Source organism: Leguminivora glycinivorella, chromosome 10 (assembly GCF_023078275.1).
Source record: "Leguminivora glycinivorella isolate SPB_JAAS2020 chromosome 10, LegGlyc_1.1, whole genome shotgun sequence".
NCBI classification, from domain to species: domain Eukaryota; kingdom Metazoa; phylum Arthropoda; class Insecta; order Lepidoptera; family Tortricidae; genus Leguminivora; species Leguminivora glycinivorella.
Window position 1 is genome coordinate 20,703,000 of NC_062980.1, and position 22,414 is coordinate 20,725,413.

At 36.3% G+C, this 22,414-nt stretch overlaps 1 protein-coding gene and 1 long non-coding RNA gene across 3 annotated transcripts; one reads left to right on the top strand and one right to left on the bottom strand.

Moving 5' to 3' along the window:
* Nucleotides 1-408: 408 nt before the first annotated feature.
* On the bottom strand, nt 409-15,138 carry LOC125230376. Of its 2 annotated transcripts, XM_048135514.1 has the most exons (3): nt 13,629-15,138; nt 12,489-12,518; nt 409-2,394 (listed from the first exon to the last, which is right to left on the bottom strand). In XM_048135514.1, the coding sequence occupies exons 1-2, from the start codon at nt 14,308-14,310 to the stop codon at nt 12,502-12,504; spliced, it is 699 nt and encodes a 232-aa protein (XP_047991471.1). In that variant the 5' UTR covers nt 14,311-15,138; the 3' UTR covers nt 409-2,394; nt 12,489-12,501. The 2 variants fall into 2 exon arrangements, with proteins under 2 accessions (XP_047991471.1, XP_047991470.1); XM_048135513.1 differs by lacking the exon at nt 12,489-12,518.
* A 5,711-nt stretch (nt 15,139-20,849) lies between these two features.
* On the top strand, nt 20,850-21,331 carry LOC125230717. Its single transcript, XR_007177551.1, has 3 exons — nt 20,850-20,965; nt 21,043-21,128; nt 21,222-21,331. It is a non-coding gene; the product is annotated as an uncharacterized LOC125230717 (long non-coding RNA).
* The last annotated feature ends 1,083 nt before the right edge of the window (nt 21,332-22,414 follow it).

Here is a 22,414-nt window from a genome sequence, read left to right on the forward strand (position 1 = left end):
TGTTGTTTGACGTTTACGAAGTACCACAGTATCTCGCTGCGACAAACATTATACGTCTTTTTCTAATTGTATTAGTGGCATAAGGACGTGCAGTCTGTCTCTTGGCGACAAAATCTCGCGCCAATAATTTTCTAGCCCTGGTGCCGTAGCCGAATGTCATTTCTGCGACGCGAAACGAAAACGAAACGCCGCGAAAGGTAGTCTGGCTCTGCCGCGCCAGTACGCAAGGGCAGCGTTTCGTTTCGTGAGCGTTTGTGTCATTCAGCTACGTAACCCTGAACTGAATGCCCTGATGATCCGTCTTTGAAGAATTGAGATGGCCTTTACGAATTTGAATAAAACAAAAATATTTTTCAATTTTTTTTATTTGATTATTATTACATAATTGGAATCAGATTATGTACTTACTCTAGAATCTGTGGTAATTACGAAGGTATAAACGTGTCTTCTAAGTAGGAAAATACATATGTACATATTACAATTAGATAAGATACAATGTAATCATTATGAAATATAGGACATAATCGAGTAGTATACATACATTCAGTACAGATAGGTACCTATATGTGTTGTGTATAAATAGATATATCTTGTATTTGAATATCTACCTATTAATAACCATTTGCTATTATGTACCTATAATATGTAAAGATAAAAATAGGTATTAAAAAGTACCTACCTACTAGAAGAATTTCATTATTTTCTTACTGTATATGGTATTGTATTATTACATTTATTACATAGATTAAATACTCAAGCGGCCAACATTACCCTGAATTATTTTAAATATTCTTAATTTATTATAAAGGTGCCTAGATAGAAAAAAAACTGTTTCAACCAGTCTGAAACTAGGAAATTTCTCTGGCATAAATAAATAATTAAATCATTTTAAATTAACGTTCTTACATTTTATTATTTGCCGTTTTCATCTACTGAAAAGTGGATGCGCCAAAGAATAATACAATTTTGCTTATCACATCGCAATTATAATTCGCAGTTCAGGATCAGACTTGTAAATAGATAAAGATATGTTAAATTCTTTACTAACGTTATATACATTTTTAGACCTATGTTTATCACACAACGATAATTATTTTTTTATATAAATAAATGAATAACAACACTGAATAAGATAAAACATACAGTGCATAATTAGGATTCAAAAATATTTAACACTCATAGACTCGCTCATATACTCGTATAAAAGTATAGGTCAATCACAAACAAAATAAATGTATTCTTAGTAAGAGTAAATATGAAAATACCTACTTTAATAAGAGAACATCATTAAGTAACTAATAATTCAACAATAAAGTTATTTTTTTGCTATACAAAATTCGATTGCCCACTAGGCATTTCCTTTCTTCTAGTATTTCTATATAAATAGTAAATAAATACTCCGAGATTACTCTTTTGACAAAATTACCAATTATTCATTGATATCTACAGCATTCATAATAAGTAACGAAAGTTCTAATTATTGTTTAAATAACTTTTATTTTATTTTTAATATGGATGATTCTGAGAAGAATGAGCCCAAACACGTCCAGATTTGGCGAAATTCGATTGTCGAGATTTATTTTGAAAAACACTCAGTTAACGCTTATGCGGCGACGTCTATAAACGTTGCTCGCTTGAAAGGGTTATGTTTTAAATTGTCCTCCTACAACTAAGGTTGCTTGTACAAGATGGAAAGATTGTTTCTAAGTAGTGGCTACAACTTATTACCAATGGAAACAAGTGATTATACAACATGTCACAAGAGTGCAGCGGCATCTGACTGACATTTTAATGTAAAAGTAATTTTTATTTTGTCTCTTCATTCATTTTATTCACTCGTTGTTTTTATGAGGTCTGACGGTTAGACCGTCAAAAAAAGTCAATTAATGCGCGAAGCGCAAAGGCGCAAACTTCACTATGAAGGGGGTCAAAATGTCAGGGGAATAACATTTGTTTCCAATTGTACTCTATTCCACTCCCTTGGTGAGTAGCTGTACCAACTCCCCCCGTAGCCCCCCATTAGCTTATCAGAGAAGAGGCACCTACCACGAACACCGTTTTTCGCAATTGGACCACTTCTTTCCCTCTTCTAAATGCTCCTTAATTGGACTTCGCAGTAGACCTTTATCTGATGACGCATCTTGGCGTACGTCCTAATTTAAAACCTGCGTTCTAATTTAAACTTTATGCGACCTGGCGATGCTCCTGATGTAAACAGTTCCATAGGACTTAAGATCTAATATCTTCTTATGATCCTCACGCGTCGTCCCTTCCCATCTTCATCGTCACTGTCGAATGATGGCTGCCGGTGGCTCAGCATGATTGCTTGCACGTCGGGGTTGAGGGGCAGGGCGGGGAAAGAGGATCGCCTCACCATCGGCACTGGGCGACGTCCTGTGATAAAAAGAGATGGTTAGATTCGTATGATTTGTTTGAAGCTGATGTTGTCGTCCGCGCGAAATACATATTACCTCTGCCACACGACGAGCGGCGTGGGAAGTAGCGAGGGAAGTAGGCAGAGGCATAGTGTGGCCGTGCTACTCGACATGCCGCTCGTCATGCTCCTCGTCATGCCCACCGCTCCCTATTTTGTCGGTTTTTTGGTGCGAGTCAAAGGGCCGGCAACAACCTAGTGCGATTCATCGCGCGAGTAGGGCAGTGTGTGGCCGATGAGGGCAACATCGCGGCAGCGCGAGGAGCAGCGCGAGGAGCATAGTGTGGCAGAGGTATATTAGTCCGTCCGGTGCGAATCGCTCCGCGCGGTCAGTCGCAATCGCGAGTTTCGTTACATTGCGTTGTTTCATTAATGTGTTGTATTGTATATAACCTCACCAGTCCGCAATGTAACTAAAACCGCATGCGAGTTCGCGCGCCGCGTTAATGGCCCCTAAGGATAATTGATTTGCTTGTATTACTCGACAACAATTAAAGGATTTTATGGATTATTTACAGGCTAAGGTAAAATATAATAGAACATTCATTGTTAAGCTGGGAATTATTATATGTTTACTTTAGGATGATTCACAGGGTATCTAAGCATCGTGAACGTTAAATGGTTTAACTTTTTAAGCCGATGAACTAACTCAATTAGTATTAAGCACCTAAGTAGTCAAATTATTACTAATGTAAAGGCTTCTCTACTAATAATGTAAGGTACAGCGGGGAAAATCTCAACTGGGGGGGCAATTGTAACTAATCTATTACTTCCATTATTACACTATGACATACATGTATCCACTGAACACGCCTACCATATACAGCGCGTAAACGTAATAAGGGCGATAAATGAAACCAGGCGTATAATTCGATATTGTTATCATTAATTATGAGGTGTTTTTGATTTACTCTTAATTTTCACCCCATAATGAATTTTTGAAAAAAATCTCAGCAGCAATGTACCGTAAACGTGGTTGCGATGACAATCAATGACAACTGTCAACGAGCGTTTAACGGGAGTGTGTTTGCATTACGTTGCGGGCCGAATTAATTTGTATGGATAAAAAAAATATTTCAATTTTAAGTAAAGGTTATCTAATTATATTTTATAGGTCCTATACTCACCACCGTTAAGAGGTTCGCCCGTATTAGGTTTACACCCTGTATAACTGGTTTACACTCTATTTAATAGAGCAAACATTGTAAAATATGGAAAAAAAATACCAGTTACATTTGCCCCCCAGTCGAGATTTTCCCCGCTGTACCTTAAAGGATTTTGTCTCTTTAAATTTAATTGCATTAATTTGTCATTAATGTCCATGCATGTTACGATTTTGTTTTTTTTTTTACTAACAAATTGCTAAAAGTGAAACTTAAGTTTCACTTGCAAATTTAGTATTTATCTACGAATATTATGTTCCCCGACTTACCCGTAACACAAAACTGGCTTTTCTTTACACAGCTGTAATAGCTTAATGAACAAAGTGCACGAATACTGCCAGCACCTATTATTGCATTCCCGGAAATACCTATTAGGCACGGTACACACTGGATCAGCAGTTCTTAAAAAGTTTGTACATAGCCCCGTCAGCAAATTTTAATTGATCCTATTTTGTTACTAACATAATATAGTAATATTAAGTCGACTTTCGTAAGATATATACAGGATAATTGTTATAATTAAGAAAATATAGATACATACTAGCGAACCTTAATGACGGAATAAAACTTACTGAAATCTCAATTCATCAAAAAAAAAACAAATTTAACTTTTTCCTTGATTTTTCTACAAAGTTTTTGAGAACTGCTGGGATACACTGCTCTGAGACCCTCATTTGTACAAAGGCGGAAATTTTGTGTTCCATATTTTTGCATATTCGTTTGAACGCCAAGAAAACCAAATGCATCAATTTTGTGTTCCATATTTTTGCATATTCGTGCACATAGAGGCAGACACAATTTTTTTCGTATCGTTAATTTTACGCAGGTCTCCTGTTTAAAAAAATATATTTAATTTTCTACAAAAATTAGTTACGAATTAAAAAACGAACTACTAAAGTAAGTTCTTCAAGTAAGATATTTTGTGAAATATGAATTATAATTTATTCAATTCAATTTTAGACGTAAAACCGCCTGTTTTTACCTCTCGATAGAAAGCCGCTGTAGTGATTCGTTATATGGAATATGTTTCATCTTAAACCTCTAGAAAAACCTAAGCATGTTACCTTATAATCGTGTTTTTTTTTCATGTCAAGCAAAGGTCAAAAACTCGGGAAAATAATGAAAAAGGCCTCAAAATTTATAGGTAAACATATGACAGCCAGATTTTGATCCAATTTTTATAAATTCCACTTTTGTCCCAGAAAGATCTTCGATTGTGTGATCCCCAACCTATGTGAACGCCACTTTATAATCTCGAAAAGCATACCCATGAATTAATTTAATTCCTAGACGCGTCTATTTCTGTGGTATTCTACTATTCAACTTAGAGGTATTCCTAAATGCTATTAGCTAAAGAAGCGACATGCTTTGTTTTAATTGTTCTCTTACCAGAATATAACAGTATCATTTTGTAGGTACACCTTTTGTGAAATATATGCGGGCATAAAAATGAATAAAATGTATAATAAACTAGCATTTGCCCGCGGCTTCGCTCGCGTTGGAAAGAGACAAAGAGTAGCCTATGTCACTCTCCAACTCTCCATCCCTTCAAATATTTTCGCTTAAAAAATCGCGACAATTCGTCGCTCCGTTTTGCCGTGAAGGACGGACAAACAAACACACACACACACTTTTCCATTTATAATATTAGTATGGAAGTATGGATAAAGAAAAAGTAACGAAGCTTTTCATGGCTGGCCCAGATAAAACCAACCAACACAGCTAATCAATCATTAATTGATAATAATTGTCTGTGATATTGTTGAGGAAACCGGACTAATTCCAATAAGGCCTAGTTACCCTACGGGTTAGGTCAGATGGCAGTCACTTTCGTAAAACTAGTGCCTACGCCAAATCTTGAGATTAGTTGTCAAAAGCCGACCCCAGGCCATGAGCCGTGGTAAATGCCGGGATAACGCAAGGAGGATGATGAAGTCTGTTATTTGTTGAAATGTTGAAGTCAATAGAATTCAAAAAAATTTCAATGTCACAATGTCATTCGTCATACACATCCCATAAAAATTCGCTGGGTCAGCCTTGTCTGTCAAATTTTGTACTATAATTTTAAACTCAGTTCAATTTAAAAAATTGATTTGTTCCCATAGTTGCGTATAGATGGCAGCACCAGTCTCTCTAGCTATATCGTAAACCTGTAAAGGTTTCGTATAAGAGGTGCAAGCACCTACTGCTTGCCCTTAGAGTTGGTCAAAGACGCCTAGTCTTACAAATATGACATATAGAAGAGAAATTTCGACTGCTTCCGCTGTGGCGAGGTGGCCTAGGGGTTCATGGCGTTTGGCCCGGATTGCTAAAAGACGCCGGTTCGAATCCGGCCTTCACCACTGGTGGTGCTCGTCATTTTTTCTTTAATATATTATGACATCTTATTTCGATTTTTAATTTATATATATAGTAGTATGACTACATAAAAACACAAATCAAAATATTTGTTAAAATAATTTGATTTGTTCCCGTAGTTGCCAGTTCAATTTATTAAGTACCTACCGATATATTCAGAAATACGTACCTAATGAGCACCATAATTATAGCTGTGGAAATTAGTGAAACGATATGAGGCCTTTGATCACTCATTTGGAACATCATTTAGGAGACTAATCAGTCGTTAATGATAGCTACTGGCTACTGATTACGTAACCACATATAGGTTTAATTATAAACTGAAATACCAATATACAAACAGAAATCATATAAAAAGAAAATGTGACTAATTATATGGTTAGCGGAGGCCGGAAACGAACTGGCACCTTAAACTACCGCGGGTAACGTCCTAAACTTCTGGCACTCTTGACCACTAGACCACAACCACGGCAGTAGGTACCTACTCTAATTCTAACGCCGTGGCTTGCGATGGTCGCGCGACGGCGATGCGACGCATACGGAATCAAACCTTATCGATATGGAAGTATGAGACGCGTCGGCGACGGTCGCGCGACGGTCGCGCGACCGTCGCCCACGCAAGACACGGCGTTAAATTTCTAGTGTGCTATCTTCAAAAGGCGTCTTTGACCAGATTTTTTTTTTAATTTGGGTTTGGTCGGTCATTTAGTAAGTTAAGTCCTCGGATAACATAGCTATTAGGAATTAACAGAATAATAATGTTCCCTGTATGCCTATGAATTATCAATCAGGCATTAAAAATGCTAAATAATAAACTCTATCTCATAATCAAATTATTCATTAGTCAATACAAAATACTTATAGATAAAGAAGAATTATTCGAATATTCGATGCTCCAGAGAATAAATTAAAAAGATAAGCTTACCGGGCTTGAAAAGCAATAAATATAGCAGCAAAGAAATTAAAGCAATCAAGAAATTATTTATGGAAATTAATATTTTTAGGGTTATGCAATAACGTGAATCACGAGGAGGCTGACTGTGTTTTAACAATTTCAAAAACATTTTGATCTTGTTTTGATGTTACGTCGAGTTTTCTGACATTTTTAAATCACTATAAAATCCAAGCGGTTATGAGACGACTCAGCAGTCTTGCCAACATAGCCAATTTGCATCCTTAAATGCATGAATTTTTCTTTTAACGAGATATTAATATGTGTGATAGACAATGATTTTCTGACCCTGGGAAAAATAATTAAAAAAATATTTAAGATCGATTTTTATACTAAATCAGTGTTAGAAGTTAAATAGGCCAAATTTTATTTATACAAATATATCGTAATTGGTAAGTTTTATTTAAAAAAAAATATTACTATTAAATAGGTACACGGTACACTATTTGCGAAACCTTTATGATAAAATATTTAAAAATAAACTAATTACTAACTCCGAAAAATTCAGCCTAAATCACATACTAAAAATCGCCATCGTCCTGTTTTTTCACACTTTTCCGCCATTTCATCTTAATCCTTAAATAATAAATAGAAAATCATTATATTATTTAATTTGTTTAATTGTATATTAAGTAAATAATAATAAATAATGAATAATAATTAAGCAATAAATGTGATTTTGTATAGCTACATTTCGAGCCACGGGCCATCAAATATATGATGCATATATACATCACCATGCATTTAAGGGTTAATGGTGCCAACACTACCAAGCTAAAATACAGTGAAGTCCGTGTATGTCATCATTTCTGGGCCCTCAGAATTATTCTGAGGGACTTCGTGAATCTTGAAGGAGACAATCTATAATCTCCCGTAGGTAACATGCTGTTATACTTATTTATTTATTTTTATTTATTTATTTATTTACACAAAGAAAATTACACAGTATGACAGTAAATAAAACTAAAGCACCGTGAATTTTAAATAAACATTACAACAAGTAACACAAAATAAAATATTAAACAGCAAAATTAAACATAACATAACACACTAAATATACTAAATAACAGATGAAGGCCTAGCATCCAATCTCACACAAAACCTCAGGCATTATAAATGTTATATAACATGGTGTGACAGGGACAGCGTTATTATGGCGCGATGGCGCGCTGTCCCTGTCACACCTTATTATGTAAGTAATAATATAACATTTATAAGGAAACACCATAAGGAAAGTCAGCATGACTTTGAGAGATCAAAATGGTATTTTGGTGAGACAAATTTAAATTTGGATTCACAATTTGGATTTCTTTCAACCCCTTTTTGCCAAGAGTGGCACTAAAACTTAGTAGTTCATGTGCTCTGCCTACCCCTTTATAGGATACAGGGTGCGTAGCCGAATGGCACAAACGCTCACGAAACGCGCACGAAACGAAACGCTAGTAGATATCTATCTCTATCGCTCTTGCATATTGGCGCGACAGAGCCCGACTAACTGGCGCGGCGCTTCGTTTTCGTTTGGCGTCGGAGAAATGCCATTCGGCTACGGGGCCTGGCCCCGTAGCCGAATGGCATTTCTCCGACGCCAAACGAAAGCGATACGCCGCTGGCTCTGTCGCGCCAATACGCAAGCGCGATAGAGATAGATATCTACTAGCGCTTCGTTTCGTGAGCGTTTCGTGAGCGATTGTGCCATTCGGCTAGCCACCCTGGCGTGATTATATGTATGTAAATTTAAATTTTAAGGAAGATGTCGAATTGTTAGAACAGAATCAGCCACAAGGAAAATGACATGTCATGACAGTGAAAGCGGAACGATATGTCGCCAACATATTCCAAGCCTCTCTTGCCAGGTTGCCAGTATCGCAGTTAATTTACTTTTATCTTTTCGCCGCCCGACAGAGGCCCTATTCGACATGGTTTAATGAAAACTCGTGACATGACAAACCTATACATTTCTGGTGTATGCATGTGGTGTTTTTTTTTTAATTTATTACATTGAATAAAGTAAATATGAGCGCATCATCAGCGTATTTAACAATAGATGTAGGTTAATTATTGTCAAAATGATAATTAAATACATGATTTTAGTAGGTATGTATGATTGAGTCCACAAACATCTTTTTAAGTCAACATGGCAAAATATATATACAGGTCTCTGAAACAATGGCAATAAGGCGCTGTATTACACCGGTCAAATCTTACATGAAAATCGGCTAAAAAAACAAAGTGTGATGTAAAGCTGGATTTTTGGTATGTTATTTGGAGTCCTTGGGGGAATGTAAGACTATATTTTGCAAGCAAAAAAAAAGTGTGCTAAATTCGTAATTTAAAAAAAAAAGTAAAAAAATCGGACTTTTTTTGGTTTTTATTTTTTTATTAAAAAACTATGCCTTTTTGGTCAAAAGTTGCTTTGTAATGTTGAAAGCGCATTAAATTTCAAACAGTTTGACATCTTTTTTATCAATGTCCGTCAAATAGTTTTCGAGATATGAAGCGTCAAAAAAGGTTAATTTTTGACGCATTTATAAAATGTAGCGTTTTGCCAATATTTTTAGACAAATATCTGAAAAATACTTCATGATATGATATATATTGCAATATAACATTGTATAAAATTTATTTTGCTTTAGTTTTAGTGCAAATAAAGGTCAGTAAGACGAATAGTTACTTAGGTAAACAAAAAAAAAATCTATAAATAGAGAAGCCAAGAGTCTGGTCGATTGGTTAAGGTAAAATAGTTTACGCTATAAGTTTTAGGTTGAAAGTGCAGCTATCTATTCGATCTTACTTTCTTTGATATCCGTTTATCTGAAAAAATTGTCTAAGCTAACTTTGCATCGATTTGACTATTGATAATGAAGAAATAAAATACAGTAAAATTTTGAAGTTTAGTAAATTAGAAAAACAAAACAGAATTTGTTACATTTTAATTTTTCCTTTTTGAGGGTCCTGGTTCTGCATCTTGATGGCACAACTCCTGTAGTGATAGAAAGTCCACTTGAGTTGTATTTGACCACCAATTGCTGTGGAATAAACTACGGGAAGGGAAAGCGCCCACGCCAATTATTAAGATACTGGAGAAGTGGTATTCCCAGCAGAAGAACGTAGTAAGATGGAAGTCAACTCTGTCCACAGCCAGCGGGCTAAACTGTGGCGTGAGACAAGGAGGCAGTATGTCTCCAGCTCTCTTCAGCGTGTACATGGATGGGCTGTCGCAGACTTTGACCAGTACCGAGGTTGGCTGCTCCATCAATGGGCAAATGATAAATCACATCGCATATGCAGACGATATGGTCCTACTAGCACCATCGGTGGGAGCTATGCGTAAGTTACTTGCAGAATGCGAGAGATACGCCAGCCAGCATAACATGAGATACAATCCGGACAAGTCTGAATTTATGCTCATGGAGGCAGCACATATGCCCACACATGTACCACCTCTTTTGCTTGATGGAGTTCAATTGCGGAGAGTACACGAAGTCAAATATCTTGGCCACATCTTGTTGTCCAGTTTAAAAGACCAGGAGGACATAGAAAGGCAGAGGCGAGCCACCGCAGTAAGGGCAAACATGTTGGTTAGAAGATTCGCCAAATGTAGTGACTGCCTAAAAAGACAGCTTCAGCAGCTCCTCAGTTCCTCAGTTTTTGTACTTCGGTTTTTGTACAAGCGTGTATACTGTCGAGTTATGGTCCGACTACACCTGCGCGGCGGTGAGAGACCTGCGCGTGCAATACAACACATACTATGTACTCATATTTCGTTAAACGGAGAATACTATGATTCGGGCACGTTCACGACAACGCTCGTGAGATTGCATCGATGTTATTGACCCTCAGTGATATGCTTTAAAAACCAGTCCGTACAAGAACAATTTCGGAACAATCTGATTCAATTAATGAGGGTTTTCTACTCGTAAATATTTTTTTCCGCCAAGCGGCGATCCTGAGCTCTTTCTGACCGTAAACTTAACTTACTAAATAAATGTTGATTTGATATACGCAAATATGTGTCTGAGTAATACTTGAACAGCCCCCAAATAATAATAATTCGTTCTCCGCTACGCCTCCTGTAAATATTATGTAAACTATCCCATTTAGCCATTACCATCCACCGATTATTTCTGATCCAGTTATACTAGACTTATGATATAATCCTATTTTTAGGGTTCCGTAGTCAACTAGGAACCCTTATAGTTTCGCCATGTCTGTCTGTCCGTCTGTCCGTCTGTCCGTCCGTCCGTCCGTCCGTCCGTCCGTCCGTCCGCGGATAATCTCAGTAACCGTTAGCACTAGAAAGCTGAAATTTGGTGCCAATATGTATATAAATCACGCCAACAAAGTGCAAAAATAAAAAATGGAAAAAAATGTTTTATTAGGGTACCCCCCCTACATGTAAAGTGGGGGCTAACATTTTTTTTTATTCCAACCCCAACGTGTGATATATTGTTGGATAGGTATTTAAAAATGAATAAGGGTTTACTAAGATCGTTTTTTGATAATATTAATATTTTCGGAAATAATCGCTCTTAAAGGAAAAAAAAGTGCGTCCCCCCCTCTCACATTTGAACCATATGTTTAAAAAATATGAAAAAAATCACAAAAGTAGAACTTTAAAAAGACTTTCTAGGAAAATTGTTTTGAACTTGATAGGTTCAGTAGTTTTTGAGAAAAATACGGAAAACTACGGAACCCTACACTGAGCGTGGCCCGACACGCTCTTGGCCGGTTTTTTTTAATAACTGGCACTCTTTTCGTCTTAAATGAAAGCTAGTGAAATTTTCTACATTTTTATTTTACAATTTATGTAATAGCCTGAGTTGTTTTGCTGATAATATATCAGTCTCAAAATATGAGCAAAACGAATATTTTCATAGAAAGGGGAAAAATGCTCTTTTTTTGACGCTTCATATCTCGAAAACTATTTGACGGACATTGATAAAAAAGATGTCAAACTGTTTGGAATTTAATGCGCTTTCAACATTACAAAGCAACTTTTGACCAAAAACGCATAGTTTTTTAATAAAAAAATAAAAACCAAAAAAAGTCTGATTTTTTTACTTTTTTTTTTAAATTACGAAGTTAGCACACCATTTTTTTGCTTGCAAAATATAGTCCTACATTCCCCCAAGGACCCCAAATAACATACCAAAAATGCAGCTTTACATCACACTTTGTTTTTTTATTTCTCTTTTTGACCAGTGTATATAGATGTATTTGGAATGTTGATTTGTAACGTTTTGTAGTTTCATGTGCTCTGCCTACCCCTTCATGAGATACAGGCGTGATTGTATGTATGTATGTATGTATGTATGTATGATTTGTAACTATATTTGTGAACTCAACTGTACGGTCAGCCAAGAAAGTGGTTTGCCACTTTTCGACTCTGTGTTTATCATAATTCATAAATCATAAGGTCGAAAAGTGGTAAACCACTTTTTTGGCTGACTGTACAAGATTAGCAATATCGCAAGCTGTCAAAAAAGCCTGTTAGAATACGGTTGCCATGGTAACTGGGTATAATGTATTGTGAAGGCAGTGAAGGTAACATGCATAAGTTAAATGTTACATGAATATTTACCTGAAAATCTTTTTCAGTCGTCAGACAGACCTTGTTTTGAAACAGTGAAATAAGTTAAACATTTAGAAGATATAGATTGGATAGATCACAATAAATATAGTCATAGACAACAAGTTAGTCATAACAGTAATCAGTGTAAGTCATAACAATCAAAATGTAGTGTTAAGTACAGTCATAAATTAAATATAACAAGATCATACCATCCCATACATTAAAATGCGACCGCCTACGAACGCGCTTACACTCCACCACACATAGATGGCGCCACAAAAAAAATGTCTTGTTTCTTTCGATTATACTTGTAGATGGCGAAGTGTCACTTTTGACATAGATTTACGGCTCGGAATTGACACTTAATGCCAATCTACAAATAATCGGTGGCAGCAAGGCATTTTTTGTGGCGCCATCTATGTGTGGTGGAGTGTAAGCGCGTTCGTAGGCGGTCGCATTTTAATATATGGGATGGTATGATCTTGATATATTTAATTTATGGTACAGTCAACCAATTGGAACCCTAGACCACTGTAGAACTATGTCATGGTGACTTTATAAATCAGATTGTAAGAAATCTCTTACTGCTTGTCATTTTGACATGATTGTAGAGTGGTCTAGGGTTCCGATTGGTTTATTGTATGTATATAGTTAAAAACATCAACATTCTCAATCAACATTAAATGAAATATGCTGAAGTGTGGTTTATTTATATTTTCTTGATGATTGATTTCAAAGTGAAAACAATAAAAAAATTTATTTAACCAATCTTGAAGATAATATTTTTGTTTTATTTTTATTACATAGGTAAAATAAATAAACCTAGATGACTTTCACACCATAATATTATAGTCCAAACAGTTCTAAAATGGAAGTTTTTAGTTTTTACATAATCCTTTTTCTGTGTTATTTTTTTATAGGTACTCAATTAATTACAAATTATCCAAGCAAAAAAATGTTATTAAAATCGAAAAATCCATACTAGATATTTACCTACTGTAAATTGTTAATAAATTTAATTATCTAAGTACCTACTCGTAAACTTTTAAGTAACCAAAAAATCGCTTCAGCATACTTGCCATTGTGAGTGAACCGCAAAAACAACGAATATTGAGCAAAAATAACCATTACAAAATTATAAAAACATACCAAAGAGCTTAGCAACCGACTGTCTCTTCAGCAGCCTCGGCTCCGCTGTCTCTGTAGGGGTCGAACTCTCATTCTGAACCTTTCTATCAGATAAGTAGGAATTAGTGGAGTCCCCCCGGGTATAAGGACGACTTTGGCGCCTATTCTTTTCCTCTCCACTGACCACAGACTCTGCAATTTGAAAGAGCTGAATTCCGAATCTGCTAGATTCTCGTCGCAACTGTTTCTTATTCGCAAATTCTGCCAATGACTGCCTTCTCTCCCCACTAGGATTCAATTTTCTCCGTTCCCGTTCTTCTTCTTTAGCCTTAAGTGCGTCTAAAAATGCATTAACGCCTAAAGCCACTAAGAATACTGTTATACCAATGACCGCTATAGCGTTGCTGCTGTTGTCTAATTCTTTCGGTCTTGTTTTGTTTTTCTGTATAGTCGCTGGCTTTTCCGTAAACACTTCCAAGATGCTGCAAGCATTGTAGAAAAACAATGGAATGGTCTTTTTAGCTATTTTAGCCTTTACTTTAATCTCTTCCTGGAGAAGTGTGTCAGGGACTGGAATCTCAGAGAATTCTGGCGGCAAATCATTTTCTTTTATAACATTCTCAGGCCAGAACCAACTGTGGAGGCAATCTAAACAATAGAGTATCAAAAACGCGATAAAAACCAATGCTTTATGGTCGATCATGTTTACATAGTAGAAGCACTGTTTTTTTTAGATTCGAAGCTGAAATACACACGTCTGTTCCCGAAAGTATCTTGTTTATCAAACCAAGCACAGTTTTCCAGTGTTCGCTGATATTTTGACTGATTTAGGACAGTGACACGTCGGGTCTTGTTTTGATCGGTGTGGTTACTACCCTCTGCGCATGCCCGAACTGCCCTGGCCACGTATTATCATTGTTTGCAAACGTATTAGAAGCTTATAGCTGCTTTAACCAGTATAACTTGAGATTCAACATCCATATCATCTACACGGGATGCGGCAACCTCGTTTAAGCTGGTTTTATTAAGAAATCGACTGGTCTGACCTGATTATTGGTTGGAATATGTCTCCAGGGGTGTCCACGCTTGTAGTAGCTTCTGTATGCACACATAGACACAGATAAGCCCGTTACAGGGGATACCTTTGTTTTGTAATGAATTTCATATCAACGTTTTATGAGATCGACAGACGGTGGAGCGGTATACATGATTAAAAGTCAAAATTAAATAAATCTAATACCTACGTTATAAAGTATATCAAATCAACAGTCCTTAAAACATTTTGCGTACTTACTCGTAACTATGAACGTAGGAGTAAATAAATCTATTAACTATTTATTTACCACGCCCCAAATTCAAGTATCTCGCGATAACGTTTTTTTTATCTTTCTATTGATAACTGTTTGCATAACTGATAAATATTGTCATTTATTTAATTAATCACTGCATTGATAACACAACTTTGCCGACCAACGACTTAATAATATTGTTTATCTATATTAGGTCTGACTTTACGTTCCGTGTTGAAAACCTCGAATGTGATTTAATTAATTATTTATAACATGTTCATAATATAACTAACTAACAAACTATAACACACTTTGAGGGTACTTCTAATAACTCCCTGACACATATATCACTTGAATCACTTCACCTTCAAATATTTTAACTTACATGAATTCTTAAAAGAAGTGGAATGAAATAGGTTTGATTAGTAAATTAACGCAATATTTAAGCATAAATAAATTCCTAAAGAAAATTAAAAACGTGAGAATTAATACAAACAATTGCCACATACCTACAAATAGCGCCACCTATACACAAGCCGCGGCATTAAATGGACATTATACTATTATAAGCGCCTGTCGTCTTCGTGACTATTACGGCCAATTGTAAAATCGATCATATAATGAAATACCTAGGAGTTAGGACAATTGTTTTGTTCCCTGAGTCAGCGACTATTTTTAGGGTTCCGTAGTCAACTAGGAACCCTTTTAGTTTCGCCATGTCTGTCTGTCCGTCCGTCCGTCCGTCCGTCCGCGGATAATCTCAGTAACCGTTAGCACTAGAAAGCTGAAATTTGGTACCAATATGTATATCAATCACGCCAACAAAGTGCAAAAATAAAAAATGGAAAAAAATGTTTTATTAGGGTACCCCCCCTACATGTAAAATGGGGGTTGATATTTTTTTTCATTCCAACCCCAATGTGTGATATATTGTTGGATAGGTATTAAAAAATTAATAAGGGTTTGCTAAGATTGTTTTTTGATAATATTAATATTTTCGGAAATAATCACTCCTAAATGAAAAAAAAAGTGCGTCCCTCCCCCTCTAACTTTTGAACCATATGTTTAAAAAATATGAAAAAAATCACAAAAGTAGAACTTTATAAGTACTTTCTAGGAAAATTGTTTTGAACTTGATAGGTTCAGTAGTTTTTGAGAAAAATACGGAAAACTACGGAACCCTACACTGAGCGTGGCCCGACACGCTCTTGGCCGGTTTTTTATAAATTACCTTTTTAGGCATCTCGGCAAGCAAACCAATAAACATATCTTACCACACCATCGTATTGGGTTAATTTGAATTTCGTCTCAACATCACACATAATCTTTAGGTATTGATTGATTGGATGATACGATTGGCCGTCGAAGTGGAAAACATTATCAATAAAGGAGGAAAGTGAATCATCAATTTTATTCATCATAAATATGATGACGAGTTGACAACAGCTGGTCTGGCCTTGTCTTGTGGACCCGGCCTGTTGGCCTTATCACACTTGCGATTTACAAGCGAGGCGAAAGCGAAGCGAGCGCGCAGCGAGTTCGTCGCGAGCCCGTTACCAATTCGCAGCGAGTGCGTCGCGACTTCGCCGCGAGCGCGCAACGATTTCGTAGCGAGTTCGCCGCGTCTAGATATGCTGTACCTTCGTCAGCAAAATTCATTTCTACCCACTTTAGTTTCATCCTATCATTTGTAGTAGTTTATTATCTACGAGTGTGAGCGGACAGTAACAATAATGGCGGGAACAATCAAACACTGTTGGAATCGATATCGAGGCATTTATAAAATTTAAAAAAATTTTGATTCGTTCACAAAACAGCACATAATAGTCGCTCTCTTGCAGTCGATTACTTAAAAATGGATCCTCCCAAACACGCCGTTTCTGTTTTAGTTTTCGTTTCTTACTTCTTCGAAGCAATAAAGCTAACAGAAGTGTTTCATCGTCGGAATCCATTATGTAAGTGACTGTCTAAGACGCAGATCACTTTCAGCGAATACGCAGCGTATTCGTTACGCGCTCGCGACGAATTCGCGACGCACTCGCTGCGAATTAGTTACGGGCTCGCGACGAACTCGCTGCGCGCTCGCTTCGCTCTCGCCTCGCTTGTAAATCGCAAGTGTGATAAGGCCTGTCGATGTCACTGGGTTCGAGTCGTGGATGTTTTCTATATCAATACATAGATTTATTTGTATAAATATCATGCTTGAATTCCGTAGCATACCGTAGGATTCAGTCAATAAGTATCTATATCTTATTGATTTATGATATATATTAATATCGCAAGCATCACAATAAAATTTACATATCAACAATAATGCAACTTCCTAAAACATCCGATTTTAGACCACTTCAGAATTATGGTTATGGCGTGCATTACGGTCTGAGCGTTGACTGCCGGCTTTATAACTTGCATATGGAGTGTTTACAGCTTTATGGAAGTAACTGTTTGTGTGTGCAGTTTAAAACTTCTTGAGTTTGGATTGAAGTGAAGACGAAAGTCGACGAGACGCGCGATTCCGTCGTTTCATATAATCGTGAAACGTTTTATTTTCTTCCGTAGATTTTGAAGAATATTTTGACAGGTTAATTGCATGTATTTTGTACATGTATCGACCTGAGGGATTATTATAGGGATCAAGATTAATCTAGGGATTACATTTTTCCATGTACTAACTGTTATTCGGTTTCGCACTACCGGTACGTAGTAGTCATAGAACTACTTCTATGGTAATGCATGCACCGCGCTAGATCCGATCTCCACGGCAATATTTTCACGCGTTCGGATCGGATTCGGATCGGTCGTAGTGCGAAACTGCTCTAATATGCTTACTCATCGAACTATACTTAATACTTATTTATGATAATGTTATAACTCAACGTCCAAGAAAGGAAAATAATGACCAAGTTTGTATCGAAAAGTGGCCATTCCCATTCCTCCCAAACTTTAAACAAAACGGACCAAAAGTGGTCGTCAATTAATTTCCATCGTTTTAATTCATTTTAAAGGAAATATTTCGATATTGCATCCCGGCAGTTACGATCCAGAAAGATTCCCATTTCGCGCTCCGTCGCATTTGGCTGCGTATTAAAATATGCAAGGGTGTTGAATTCTGTACACACTGAATTGCTGAACACGACGCGCTCAGTTTTTGTTTAATTCAGGCTGGCAGAAATTGGCAACGCGAAACATGTTGCTGATAAATTATGAACTAGAATGCTTTTATAATATTTATCCCCCTTATTCATAAACGTACTCTAAAGTTATGAAGCCGATAAAGTTCGTTTGTCCCTTTCCGAAATATTAGTGTGATAGAAAAGGACAAACGAACTTTATCGGCTTGATAACTTTAGAGTACGTTTATGAATAAGGGGAATGTCTTTCACTAAAGACACGTGATTTTATCCATATAATATACTTATTACTCGTACTAGTATTATAAATGGGAAAGTGTGTCTTGTATGTTTGTCCGTCTTTCACGGCAAGACGGTGCGAATGGTGCGATGAATTGACGTGATTTATTACGTGGAGAAAGTTGAAGGGATGGAGAGTGACATAGGCTACTTTTCGTCTCTTTATACGCGAGCGAAGCCACGGGCAAAAGCTAGTATTCTTATAAAATTAAATCATGTTTTCCATTACAAAAATAATGTTGGAAAGTCTCACAGAAGTAAGTGTATCAAGTTGGTAAATAGTTTATTTGGTTTGGTTGCTATAGCAACATAGGGAAAAATAACAATTGAAATTATAGGACAAAATGTCTTCCACGATGTACGTTATGTAAATTACTAAATAATCTGCTCGTGCATCAGAACCCGCAGAACATCCGCTGCAACACGACAAAGTAATATTAGTTCTAATTTGAAAAATATATATTATAAATAATTATAAAAATGAATTTTACATTATATTTAATATCCTGAAAAATATGCATCGAGGTGCACAGAATTGCAGTGCAAAGACTGCAACGTCGCACCTGCTCCGCTAATGTACTTTGCAAATTACGGAATCATATCCATAAAATCGAGCACGGGGTGATATCGATTTTTATTTATTACATTATTACTCGTGTTCCAATTAGATTCCGACTGTAATGGATTTTTTTAAGGGTTATTGGACAGTTTTCTAATTTTGAACACACTTTTTACCTTGTTATGAAAACTATACATGATACCTACTTCTTGGGTAGGCAATATTGAAAAATTGCTGGTCTCTTCTAGAGACTAACCCGCCGGGACGAGTGGCGTACTAGAAGATAGGCCTATCTAATAAGGCCTAGCAATTTTTCAATAGGAGGCGATAAATAACTGATATCGTGGTGATGACACTTGTACCAATTACTTACCTATATAAATACTTCGTAAAGGGACTTTTACTAGGCCGTAGTTTTCCCACAAAGTGACGCCATTATTGCACAAATTTTATAGCGTCTACATAAGTACATATGTTACACTGTTGTTATAGTGGTCAAATTGTTTACGAACAAGACTGTTAAAACTGATTAACTTCCTGTTATAATCTGGTATATTAGAAAATAAGATTTAAACCAACACAGGTTTGAGGGGTGAGTGGTCAAACCCAATAAGTTTAACTTTGTTTTTTAAAATCGCATTATATATCTCGGGTTGTCTATTGGATAATTTCTAACTTGTACAGGTACCGATCCGGATTTTACATTAAGTCCAACAAAAAATACAGACTATGAATTCCAAAATGCCTTTCCGACAGTGGTTTTCTTGGACAATATAGGTCATCATTCATTATTACTTTTACCACCGCTTTCTTTTCACGTCAGAACCATGAAGATTTTCCTCTGAAATATTTTCAGAAAGATAAAGGAACCAAAAAGGTAGCTAAAGTCAATCAAAAGCATTTCAAATGAGGTACTTTATTACTTACTAATTGAATTACAATTGGCAAGTCAGGCTCCTGTGTTTTTAACCCCCGACGCAAAAACGACGGTGTGTGTGTCTGTCTGTGGTATCGTAGCTCCCGAACGGATGAACCGATTTAGATTTTTTTTTTGCCTGAAAGAGTTAGTCGGGAGTGTTCTTAGCCATGTTTCATGAAAATCGGTCTACTATGTCGCAGTCGGGGATTTTTTCAAAATTTTAATTTTGTGGTTAGGTTATACAATATTTTGCTTTCATAACTAATAGAAAAATATATTAATTAAAAAAACAAAAAAGAAAACAATATTTTGTCGTTTAAATAGTTATTTACTCAGGTTGTCTGTTTTATTCGAATTTATTTCTGTGATTGTTATTTGGTACATTATCTCCGTGCAATTTCAAAAGTAGGAGGTAGGGCATAGCGAATGATATTCCGCTTTGTGTGGTGGGGCACAGCACAGCGGATATCGTCTCGCTCGAATCTCTAGAGCAGAGCCCAACTGGGGAAGTACCTCCGCCTTACAGAAGACCGCAGCCAAATAGCACTAGACCCTACTCATAGTGTTGTGTTCCTGCCGGTGAGTAAGGCTGCCAGAGCTCAACGAGGGTGCGGTGTGCTGATGACGGGAGGACTTACGGAACTAACTTGTTCCGTCTATTGTCCTTTGAGTCGTCGGCAACCCGAACCCTCCTTGGAACTTGTACACTCCTTTTTGCTGTGTACTGTAACAATATTTTTTCAAACCTCGTAGGTATATTTTTATTTAGATGATATTATATTCAAGTAACTATTGGTTTCATACAGGCAGAGCCATCTATCGGCAGGATTGTATTGATTTCCCAGTTTGCTGTTAGCTAGAATGACAAAAGATGGCGTGTCGATCGTCGTTAATTTATTTCCTTCCAAAATCCCTTTTTAATTTTCATTTATTAAAAATAAAACCCAATTTATTATTGTATTGTTAGTTTTCGTTCCTTTTTGGAAATATTTTATTACCCTCTTTAAGACAGAAGTTAAAGTTGTTGTCTATAGGCGAATGCATCTCGTTACGTATCTGTGGGCCGAGCTGTCAGCCGACACTTTGCATATTGGAAAAGATGTAGACGGGTGGTTTTCAAAATTCTTCCAAGGGCCAATGCGCCACATTCTAATTTTAAATCGCGAATTAATCGCATAATCGTAAGTATTTTCTTCCATCTTCGAATACAGTTTGTTGTGTTACGTTCAGTGCTAATTCTTGTGTCCATTATTTTCAGATGATTTTATTTTTATAAAATTACTGAGGACCCCTTCCATTGACATGAATGCACGGAACCACAAGCCGGCTTCTTTTCTGGAATGGGTACGTTTCACATTCGTTTGAGTAATATTTTAACCCTCGCTAAGGGTTGGTGAAAGCCTCAGGGTCATTGTTTTTTTTTTCAACCTATTTCAGGGTCCTCAGATTTGGAGGTTAACGTTCGAAGACAGAGCAGAGCTGATGCTTCCCGAGCCTGGACCGGTGGACAGGAGGCTGTGGCGACCGGTATGGAAGAGCTCCCATTCCGTGGCTGCAGCGGCCACTTCTCCTCAATTCGGTTAGGCATCACCAAGGTCAGAGCGTTCCTCGTTTTTTTTAAAGGCGCCCAACATAAATTATTTTTTTTGAATTAATATATTTACCCTTTACCCGGTCTTCCAGTACCAGAACTACTGACTCACCCCTATGCTCTAAATTTTAGGTATTTGTTTTTTTTTAAGTAAATAGACTGAGCTAGCGATATCATTTACAATAAGTAGTATAATAAAGGTAGTTTTATTTCCTACCAGTTAGGCGTTACTAAGTAGTGTATTATTACTTTCGAAATCATTTTCAAAAAGAAAGTTTATTAAAAAAGTTATTTTCTTTATAAATACCTAGTTTACTTTATTTACCCTTAGGTATTCCCCAAAATTGTAACAGTGGCGCCCAACGTGGGGCTTTAGAGAGTTCAGACTGGAAGACCGTTAGTTGCTTACCTATTTATTAATTTTCTTAAACATAGTATTAGAGATTATTTACATACCTACCTAAGATTGTTGGCAAAATCAATGTTAAACATTACTTTAAATAACAAATTCCTTACTAAAAATAAAGGAAAGGTTTCCGTATTTACTTTCGTTCCGTACTTTCTTTGTGTGTTAAATGTATAGTACCATATAGATATTATTACCTCTTGTTAGTTGGTGGGTACCAAATCTGGTTATTTTTATTCATTGCCAACAGTACTATATATACCTACAAAACCATTTTGTCTCTTTATTTTAGTGAAAAGTAAGAAGTTATGCTTGTATTTAATTCTAAATAGTACCACACGCTTGGTACCTACTGCATTTTGTAATTCGTAAATGAGGATTTTTTTTTTACATTTTGATGTGAAAGGTGTGATTAGCAAATTAAATTTATTTTACATTGTATTTAACTAGACTACATACTCTTTTTCTAGAAGGTGGTTAATTTTAATTGTTCATAGTTCTTACCTAATGATAATAGTTGAAGTAATTTAAAGTACCTACAGCCAGTCGTAAGAATTGGTGTCTTCTTTTCTAAATTACCTATTTTATTCTTCCTACCTTAACGATATTGAAGTTTGATGTTGTAAATTTAGT

Coding starts and splice junctions, on each gene's coding strand:
- LOC125230376 (XM_048135513.1), bottom strand. CDS start 14,310: ATGATCGACCATAAAGCATTGGTTTTTATCGCGTTTTTGATACTCTAT. Junction 2,395..13,628: donor GTCGGTTGCTAAGCTCTTTG/GTATGTTTTTAT, acceptor TTTTTATCACAG/GACGTCGCCCAGTGCCGATG.